Source organism: Procambarus clarkii, chromosome 25 (assembly GCF_040958095.1).
Source record: "Procambarus clarkii isolate CNS0578487 chromosome 25, FALCON_Pclarkii_2.0, whole genome shotgun sequence".
Taxonomy (NCBI): Eukaryota; Metazoa; Arthropoda; class Malacostraca; order Decapoda; family Cambaridae; genus Procambarus; species Procambarus clarkii.
In genome coordinates this window covers 22,005,968-22,017,063 of record NC_091174.1, presented here as the reverse complement: position 1 = coordinate 22,017,063, position 11,096 = coordinate 22,005,968, and the positions used below count along the sequence as shown (strand labels likewise).

The following is an 11,096-nucleotide window of genomic DNA, read 5'->3' as shown; positions in this document are numbered from 1 at the left end:
GTTCCTGATTCAATCATTATCCATTTAATTCTGATGTACCCTTACTTTATAATAAATCACGCAGGATAGTTTTCAAGTTGCTAGTCTTGCCACGTCGTCCTGTCAGTTTAATAACTTATACATTCCTTCACTTGCAGAAGGACATTCTCGATATTTTACTTGTCTTCGAATTCATTCACTATGTTCAGATTAGCAGCATTCCGTCACAACCCAGAGGATGAAGTGGGTACCCTCATTTGCGCTACCAAAACAGAACTGCTGACTCTCACTACCGAGTATCATATCACTCCTCCTCATGGAGCCACTGAAACTGATTTCCATAATCTGAATTTGGACAAATTGGTTGACAATGACAGGATCACATCGGTGGCGCACGAACAACATCTAATTGCTGATAAGACCGCCCTATCAGTAGTGAAGTTGAAGCTCGAACTAGCCAGCCTAGAGCTTCAACGTCAGCAAGAGCAAGCTGCCCACCAGAAGGAACAATTTTACTGCCAACGTGAACATGAGAGGGAACAACTTCAACTCATGGAACAACGAGCTGCACTGGAACTCGACCTTGAAACCGGCCACGGCACTCAGCGCCAGGAAGCAGAAGGTAACCTCCCGGTACGTTTCAATGAGTCTCATGCTTTTAAGTTAATTCCACCTTTTATAGAAACTGATGTAGATGCATTCTTCACCTCATTTTAGGCTTTAGCTAACAAATTCAACTGGCCTCAGGATCAGTGATCAATACTTCTCCGATCCGATTTAACAGGTAGAGCTGCCTTGAAGCTCAGTTCTCTGGCAACAGAGACTGACAACCATGTGTTGAAACAGGCAGTACTTGATGTCTATCTTTTATAAATTGAGAGCTATTGATGTAGATTTAGGGGTTATATAAAAACTAATGCACCACCTGCTTACTATTCGCCCCAAATAAGAAAAGATATCTAAAGAAGTGGCTGGAATCGACTCAAATCACCACCTTTGTTGATCTCCTCAACCTCATCTTGATGGAATAATTCCTCCGTCGTGTTCCTACTCATATACCTCTTTACCTTTCAGACAAAGGAGAGACCAACCTTACTAAGTGTGTGCAGCTGGCTGACACCTACAGTCTAATTCACGATCGTCACAAGACACATGTCCTAGTAAATCGTCGTGGTCCGACCGTGTTAAAATGAGTAATGGTGATGTGAAACTACTCACTTTACTGCAAAGTGTATGGGCATTCCATAGAAAAGTGTACCAATCCACCTCCACAAGCCCAAACCACCTCCTCCTAAACCTCATAAGCCTGTAATGAATATTCATGTTCCAGCTTCTGATCTTTCTCTCTTCCACAGACTCCTATATCCCGAAACTTTCTGCTAGCGGTGGAGATTCGGCGGGAAGGATCAAAGTGAACATCTTGAGGGACACAGCTGCTCTACAATTGGTACTAAAGGCAGTTGCACCCATCGTCACCTACACCGGAGAGACATCATCGACCTCACTGCAACCACTCCATACCCACTCGCTAGAGTCCACCTGGATTGTTTGCTCATCTGTGGTGAAGTCAAAGTCGCCATCAGGGAGAAACCTTTCCCCATGTCAGGAATTCAACTTCTCCTGGGCAACGACTTGGCCGAAGATCAAGAACTCACGAATTTCATCAGTACCAAACCACAGATATGCGACTCTTCCTCCGAAAACCCTGTTATGAAATACGTTAAGGTCCAACCGACCAATGAAACAGAGGACTTGGTGACTACTCGTGCCAAAGCCTCTCGACCACAGCCAGTAGCTCCAGCTGTCTCTTAAAATTCTCAGGGTCTCCCATCGAATCTCAACCTGGAGTTCCATAAGTTGCAGAAAGATCTATCCTTAACACCTTTGTTCTTTCAGGCCTAGATTCTATATCTGGTTTTTTCTTGGATAATCCAATTATATATCGTAGGCTCAAACCCAGTTAATTAAAGGAGGAGGACGATTGGGCTAATGTCGACCAACTGTTTGTCCCTACCAGCCTCGGGCAGGAGATCATGTGTCTGGCCCTTCGCCCCCGCTCTCCCTCTCATTACGGCTTTAACAAGACTTATCATGCTTTGTTGCAAGATTACTTCTGGCCAGGTATGGGTCGTGACGTAAAAACATTTGCGAATACCTGCCACACGTGTCGGATGACGGGTAAGCCGAGCGCTCCCATACCTAAGGCACCACTGATTCCCATTCCAGTGCCTCTAGAGCCGTTCAGCTGCTCATCATTGACTGTGTCGGTCCTTTGCCCAGGACCAGCTCAAGCAAGTTTTACATCACTATCCTATGTCGTACCACCAGGTTCCCTATTGCAGTTCCCGTCAAAAACATTATGGCTGCTACAGTTGTTAAGCAACTCGTGAACATCTTCACACAATACGGATTTCCTAAGGAGATAAAGACTGATTGTGGCACAAACTTCAACAGTGACCTATTCAACATCACACAGGTACTGTCTAGCCCCTATCATCCTGCTTCAGAGGGATCCCTAGAACGTAGTAACCAGATTTTTCAAATCCCTTTTAAGGAAATTTTGTATTAGCACTGAGAAGGATTGAGATAAGCACATAATTATGCAAATAAGATAAGCAAATAATTATGTTAAATTATGTTAATAAATAATTATGTTAATAAATAATTATGTTACATAAATAATTATGTAATTAATTATTTGCTTATGAGATAAGCAAATAATTATGTGCATGTTCAGAAGTCTTCCTAATGGGTCCCTTGGAGTATCTTCTTATGAGATGCAATATTGCCATAATTGCCATAACCCCCCCCCCTTCCCCCCCTAAAGCCTTTAAAGATTCATTGTCCTCTTAAACTTTCTGGAGTCTCTTATTGTGTCTCAGTTTTTAAAAAACTTGAGACACATCCTTGAAAGGGTTTATAAATTTGCCAGTGCTAACTTGATGAAATCCCAAAGTAAAATGAAAGCACACTTTGATCAACACACTAAAATCAAGAAATGTAATGTTGGAGACATCGTTGTGGCCTACTTTCCTTTTACCTCCTACTTTCCTCCCAGGCTCTCCTTTCCAAAGTAAATTTTCAGGTCCATACCGCATCAAAGAATATCGGAACAATCTACGTTCAAGAGAATCTAGATAGGCGGCCGATGACCCAGCTGTGTCACATCAATCTTCTGAAGCAGTATCAAGGTAATCCTCCCAGTGTGCTGATATCCATATCCACCCTCAAGAATCCATATGTTCAGTGAAACCTACCCTGCTCCTTCTGAGTGCATTGATTCAGGTCCCTTGATCTCTAACTCCGATATCTTGAATGATCTTCACAAATATTTCCAGGATTCTCATAACAGTGCTCCACTCGTCCACATCTTCAATATGCACAAAAATTAGTTCCAAGACGTTCCGCAGGAGTGTACTGTAGTGCGACACGACATCAAGCTACTTCCCAACACGATGCCAATTCGTCAACCATACTACTGCATCAGTCCACAGAAGAAAGAAGGTATGGTCGCCGAAGTGCAGTACCTCCTTGACAATGGGCTGGCCACACCTTGAGTCCCCTTGGGCCTCACCCTGTACACTGGTGTTAAAACCACACGTCAAGGTTTTGCTCTGCACTGACTACCGTAAAATAATGCAGTCGCCGTCAAAGACTCTTATCCCTTGCCACGATATTCTTGATGCTATTGGTAATGCAACGTATCTCTCTCAGATCGACCTGTTGAAGGGATACTACCTGATCAGCTTGACAGAGCGTGCAAAGAATATTTCCACTTTCACCACTCCCTTTGGCCTGTTCAGGTACGAGCGACTTCCCTTTGGACTATGTAATGCCCGGGCTACCTTTCAGAGAGCTGTCAGCATCGTCATCTAAAGCCTTGAAGACAATTACTTTCCTGGATGACATCGTTGAGGCAACTTCCACCTGGAGCGACAATCTGCTCCAGCTACAGCAATTATTCCACAAGCTCCACTAGGCTGGCCTTACAGTTAACTTGGGAAAGTCTACATTTTCCAAAGGTAAAGTGTGCTATCTGGGTCATATTATAGGCAGTGGAAGCATTGCACCTCTGCTCATTCATATTCAAGCCATTAAGGCCTACTATGCGGAAGCAGCTCATGCACTTCCTAGGTCTAGCATCATATTATTGTCGATTTTGCAGGAACTTCAGCTCAATGGCTACTCCTCTCATCAACCTTACCAGCCCTAGGCATAAATACATTTGGACCAATTCTCAATCCATTGCATTCCAGCAATTCAGTATCTTATTATATACTAATCCTATTCTCGCCTCGCCAGATATAAGGAAACCCTTCGTCCTCAACGTCGACGCCAGCAGCACCGGCATTAGGGGTGTCTTAATGTAGTAATGAGACGATGAAATCCTCCCAGTCAGCTACTACAGCTACAAGCTGAAACCACATCAGAGGAACTATAGTACAGTCGAGAAGGAGCTACTGGCCATCATCTTCTGCTTGCAACACTACGAACCCTATCTCCAAGATTATCATCCTATGAACGTCTTCTCAGATCAAAATCCTCTTTGGTTCTTGCAGCAGGCCCAGTTCTCCATTCAGCGCTTACTTCGCAGGGCCTTGTACCTGGAGAACTACAGTCTCAATATATTCTTCATCAAAGGCTCGGACAACGTCGTCGCCGACGCACTATCCCATTCCTACAAAGGGGAGACTCCCGGTTAAAATCACTCTGCATCAGCATCTCGGGCGATAGGAACAGGCTTCAAGGAGGAGCTCTTAAGGTTATCTCCTGCATAACAGTAGATTCTGCCTGTTCCTTTCGACTGCAATATTCGTATGCTCTAACATAAAGGCTTAACATCAAGAAACAACAACAATACGTGCCAAAAAATATTGTCTAGACACACATTCCCCTTCCACCGCTCCTTCCACGGGAGCCGCGCACCTGTAGTTACGCCAGTTGTCCAGACGCCACTAGTAAACTACCATCATGACGGTCGTTATACTGCCAGTTCCTCGTCAAGTCTCCGATTTGCGCCGATATGACGTCACATCCCATATAAAAAAATCTTGCCAGCGTCCAGCACAACAGATTACCCTTGTAGCGCTCATTGTTTCCGCATCTATCCTCGCCTGCAGGTGACGGTAGATGCTCATTGCATTTTGTATAGTCTCTAGTCGTGAGACTATTTATTAAAGACCCGACAGCGCTCTGAAGTCAACTTGGGCTTAGATATTTCATCAAATCAACTCACTTTGTGGGGCACGTGAGCAACACAAATGGAAAAAGCTTGAATGGCTTCCAAACCAGTATGCAACTGAAAACTCCACACCTCAGAAAGATTCGAACCCAGACACCCAGGAGCACTATTCACCTTGATGTACCTGGTACCATAACCACCTGGAGTTTTTAGTTGCATATTGGCTTGGGAACCATTCAAGCTTGTTCGCATTTGCTGCTCACGTGGCCCCATAAAGTGAGGTGATTCGATGAAATATCTGTGCCCAAGTTGACCTCAGAGCGCTGTCGGATCTTGGATGAAGTCTCACGACTACAAAAAGTTTTGTACAGTCAGTGTGGTCTAGTGGTTAAGGTACCCGCTACACCAAGGTGCATAGTGCTCCTGGCTGTCTGGATTCGAATCCTTCTGGGGTGTGGATTTTTCAGTTGCATATTAGCTTGGGAACCATTCAAGCTTGTTCGCATATTATATATATATATATATATATATATATATATATATATATATATATATATATATATTGGTGTATATTGGCAGTAGGTTTTCTTTCAAACATGTTTCATTGAATATGACCGCATATTCTGTATTTATTATTTTCTGGTTTAAGGCTTCTATCCATCTAACTATTTTCTTAGCATCAGGGCTTAATTGAAATAGGAGTTCTCCAAAACTCATTTTCGTACTTTTAAGGTGAAGAAAAGAAGTGATTTACTATAGAGTGTATTACACATATTTGAATAATTTGCACAGCGTTTCGAACCTCCATGGTTCATTCTCAAGTGAACAGATCTTACAATACTAGTTGATTTTATACCCGCACTGGGTCAGGTGATAATACAATAAAGGTGAAAACATGGGGGGATACATAAGGGATAAACGTGAGGTGAAACATAGGGTAACTGCAGAAGGCTTATTGGCCCATACGAGGCAGCTCCTATCTAAACACAAAGATTAATCCAGAGTAATTGGCCTATTATGTTGGACATTGTCTTCTGTGTTGGCATCGATATGTTCTTGTCTTGTCCTTACTCTCATGGTGGGTAGAGTAAATAGTTCCGTGATTTGGGTGTTCATGGTAGGTCGCTCTATTCTTATGTGAATTGCCTCAAGAATTTGTAATCTTCTTGCATCTTGGGTTTTGTCTATTATGCAGGTATTCTTGTTCAACATTTCTCTTGTTAGAGTAATGTCATGGGCTTGTCTCATGTGATTCCTAGGGGCACCGGATTGAAGATGGCATGTCAAACGCCTCGTCAGCTTGGTCGACGTCACACCTATGTACTTACATTGAAGGTTACATCCTTCGTGGGGGAAGTGTACATGTATACAACGCTTGACTGCTGTAGAGGGTTCTCTGTTGGCTTCGGGCTGGTTTTGATAAGGAGTTCGGAAGTCTTCTTGGTTTTGTAGAATATTATCAGGTTTATGTTTTGGTTAGGAGTAGTGCTTTTTACTCCTTTACGGATTATTTCTTTCATTATTCTTTCCTCTTTTATATGTTCACTGTGCATGGTTGATTTGTAATATAATTTTATTGGAGGTTTTGTGGTTTCTGTTCTAGGTTCTGGATTATACCAACGGTCCAAGTGTCTTCTTATAGCAGCGTTTATTTCCGCGTTGCTATATCCGTTGTTCACCAATACCTGAGTTACTCTTTCAAACTCTCTACTCACGTTGCTCCATTCAGAACAGTGGGTAAGCGCTCGACGAATATAAGCATTGAGAACACTGGCTTTGTATCTTTGGGGGCACTCACTTCTACCGTTCAGGCATAATCCTATGTTGGTGGGCTTGGTATATACGTTGGTGCTTAAAGAGGTTCCTGTTTTTGTTATTAGTACATCCAGGAATGGCAGACTGTTATTTTTACTATTTTCATGTGTAAATCGGACTACTGACTCTCTCTCTAGGTGTCTTTTTAGGTCAATTAGTTCATCTGAATCTTTTACTATTACGAATATGTCATCTACATAACGGCAGTATACAGTTGGTTTTTGTCTGCTACTGAAGACCTTGTCTTCGATGGTTCCCATATAAAAATTAGCAAATAAAACTCCTAAGGAGGAGCCCATTGCTACTCCGTCTATTTGTAAATACATGTCTCCTTGTGGACTGATGAAAGGGGCTTCCTTTGTACATGCTTCGAGAAGACTCTTCAAGTGTGGCTCAGGTATGTCTAATTTGGGGGTGCTCTCGTCTCTGTATACTCTGTCCAGTATCATTCCTATGGTTGTGTCGACTGGGACGTTGGTAAATAGGGATTCAACGTCCAGGGAAGCGATGATTCCATCGGGCTGGGTAGATTTGATCAATTCTAGGAAGTCTGCTGATGATTGTAGACTAAACTTACTTGGAGTGTATGGAGTTAGGAGTTCATTGAGTTTCTTTGCCAGGTGATAAGTTGGGGTTGGTATTTGGCTGATTACAGGGCGTAGTGGGTTACCTGGTTTATGCGTCTTAACATTGCCGTAGGCATATCCTAAGCCATAGTCGCCTTGAAGTTTATTGAAATGCACACTACCTTTCTTTGCGTTGATTGCTGTAATTGTTTTGTTTACTTTCCGCTTAAGGTCTTCCACGGGGTTCCTCGTGATTCGTTGAAATTTGGAGTCGTCACTAAGGATGTCGCTAATTTTGTTCATGTATTCTTGGGTAAGAATCAATACATATGCTGCTGTTTTGTCGGCTTTTCTTATTGTTACGTCTTACAGATTTTTTAGTTGTTTCGCTGCTTCTTTGAGTCGTGGGGTTAAGATTGTAGATGAATATGTTCCTCGTTTTTTCCCTGCTTCTGCAAGTAGTTCAGCTTGAAGTGTGTCAGAGGTGATGACTTTTTTGTTGTCTTCTAGCTTATGGATATCGTCCAGAAGCATTTCGATTTCCAGGCGTTTTTGATGCATCTTTGGTTTAGATAAGAATTGACAATTTAGACCAAGATTTAAGAGGTCTCGTTGGTCCTGGGTAAGATCATAAGAAGTCAGGTTAATGTAGCCATCTTTAGGACGAGGGATCTTTAACTGTCCACCGTTTAGGGCTGTTAACTTATGGAGTGTCTTTGTTTCTACAAGAGTTTTATGTTGTTGTTTCAGGTTAAATAGTTCACTGTTGATGGTTTGCTTGAGTTGGATAGGGATGTCGTGCTGGGTCCATTTGTTTAACAGATGCTCAGCCTGCTCTGTTAAGGTTTGGAGGGCTTCCTTCTTCTTGTTTAGTTGATGCCGAATGAGCTCTTGCCTATACCTATAGGTAAACTCTGTATTGCGGACTGCTGGGTCATGTGGGTTTATATTGGTGTATACTGGCAGCAGGTTTTCTTTCAAACATGTTTCATTGAATATGACCGCATATTCTGTATTTATTATTTTCTGGTTTAGGGCTTCTATCCCTCTAACTATTTTCTTAGCATCAGGGCTTAATTGAAATAGGAGTTCTCCAAAACTCATTTTCGTACTTTTAAGGTGAAGAAAAGAAGTGATTTACTATAGAGTGTATTACACTTATTTGTATAATTTGCACAACGTTTCGAACCTCCATGGTTCATTCTCAAGTGAACAGATCTTACAATACTAGTTGATTTTATACCCGCACTGGGTCAGGTGATAATACAATAAAGGTGAAAACATGGGGGATACATAAGGGATAATCGTGAGGTGAAACATAGGGGTAACTGCAGAAGGCTTATTGGCCCATACGAGGCAGCTCCTATCTAAACACAAAGAAAATAGTTAGAGGGATAGAAGCCCTAAACCAGAAAATAATAAATATAGAATATGCGGTCATATTCAATGTAACATATATATATATATATATATATATATATATATATATATATATATATATATATATATATATATATATATATATATATATATATATGTATATATATATATATATATGTATATATGTATATATATATATATATATATATATATATATATATATATATATATATATATATATATATATATATATATATATATATATATGTCGTACCTAGTAGCCAGAACGCACTTCTCAGCCTACTATGCTAGGCCCGATTTGCCTAATAAGCCAAGTTTTCATGAATTAATTGTTTTTCGACTACCTAACCTACCTAACCTAACCTAACCTAACTTTTTCGGCTACCTAACCGAACCTAACCTATAAAGATAGGTTAGGTTAGGTTAGGTACGGTTGGTTAGGTTAGGTTAGGTTAGGTTAGGTTAGGTTAGGTTAGGTTAGGTAGGGTTGGTTAAGTTCGGTCATATATCTACGTTAATTTTAACTCCAATAAAAAAACATTGACCTCATACATAATGAAATGGGTAGCTTTATCATTTCATAAGAAAAAAAATAGAGAAAATATATTAATTCAGGAAAACTTGGCTTATTAGGCAAATTGGGCCTTGCATAGTAGGCTGAGAAGTGCGTTCTGGCTACTAGGTACGACATATATATATATATATATATATATATATATATATATATATATATATATATATATATATATATATATATATATATATATATATATATATATATATATATATATAATATGTTGTACCTAGTAGCCAGAACGTCGTACTCGGACTGCTATGCAAGGCCCGATTTGCCTAATAAGCCAAGTTTTCCTGAATTAATATATTTTCTCCAATTTTTTTCATATGAAATGATAAAGCTACCCATTTCATTATGTATGAGGTCAATTTTTTTTATTGGAGTTAAAATTAGCGTAGATATATGACCGAACTTAACCAACCCTACCTAACCTAACCTAACCTATCTTTATAGGTTAGGTTAGGTTAGGTAGCCGAAAAAGTTAGGTTAGATTAGATAGGTTAGGTAGTCGAAAAACAATTAATTCATGAAAACTTGGCTTATTAGGCAAATCGGGCCTTGCATAGTAGGCTGAGAAGTGCATTCTGGCTACTAGGTACGACATATGTATATATATATATATATATATATATATATATATATATATATATATATATATATATATATATATATATATATTAGGAAAGGAGTACCACCTCTGGCCGGAAGACGGGGACCCTAAGTCTCGGAGAAAAGCACAAATAACGCATAAGAGGGGGATTTTTAGGTCCCCTCTAATCCTGTTTCAGTGTTCTTTAATCCTACCACCCCCTTACTGTTGTGTTTTCTTATCTTTATTAGGTACTAGCTGACCCGTCCACACGTTGCTGTGGCTCAGCAACGCATGCACATTGTCTAGCCACAGCAACCCTCCCCTGCCTCCCCCATCCTCCCCCATCATTGACCCCTCCCCCTGTACCCTCATCTTCCCAACCCTTCCCCACTGCCCCATCCCCTCGTCCTCCCCACCATTATCCCCTTCCCTATCCCCCTCATCCTCCCCACCATCCCCCACTCCCTCGTCCTCTCCACCATTATCCATTCCCCTTTCCCGTCGTCCTCCCCACCATCCCCCACTCTCCCATCCCCTTGTCCTCCCCACAATTATCCCTTTCCCTATCCCCTCATCCTCCCCACTATCCCATACTCCCATCCCCTCATCCTCCCCACTATCCCATACTCCCATCCCCTCTTCCTCTCCATCATCCCCCATTCTCCCCATCCCCTTCTCTTCTCCACCATTTCCCCCTTCCCCATCCCCTCATCTTCCCCACCATCCCCCACTCCCATCCCCTCATCCTTCCCACCAGTCCCACTCTCTCATCTAATGTGTTCCCAAATGATCTGACGTTCTTATCAAAAAATGGGAACATCAAATGATCTGATGTTTCCATCACTACAAAATAAGAAAAGTTAAAAAAATAAATAAAAAAAATAAATAAAAAATAAACTATACTCACGAAATGAATGGTATGGTAAACAACACGACTCAATTCCAACACAATGTTATAAAATATAATTAAATCTAAATGAAAAT

At 41.1% G+C, this 11,096-nt stretch overlaps 1 protein-coding gene across 1 annotated transcript in view; it reads left to right on the top strand.

Moving 5' to 3' along the window:
- Window positions 1-3,615: 3,615 nt before the first annotated feature.
- LOC138368452 (mucin-4-like) overlaps window positions 3,616-11,096 on the top strand; it is a 30,457-nt gene continuing 22,976 nt past the window's right edge. The window contains exons 1-2 of the mRNA XM_069330968.1: window positions 3,616-3,782; window positions 4,379-4,677. Of these exons, the coding sequence (XP_069187069.1) occupies window positions 3,616-3,782; window positions 4,379-4,677 (466 nt within the window). The remainder of the gene's footprint in view (window positions 3,783-4,378; window positions 4,678-11,096) is intronic.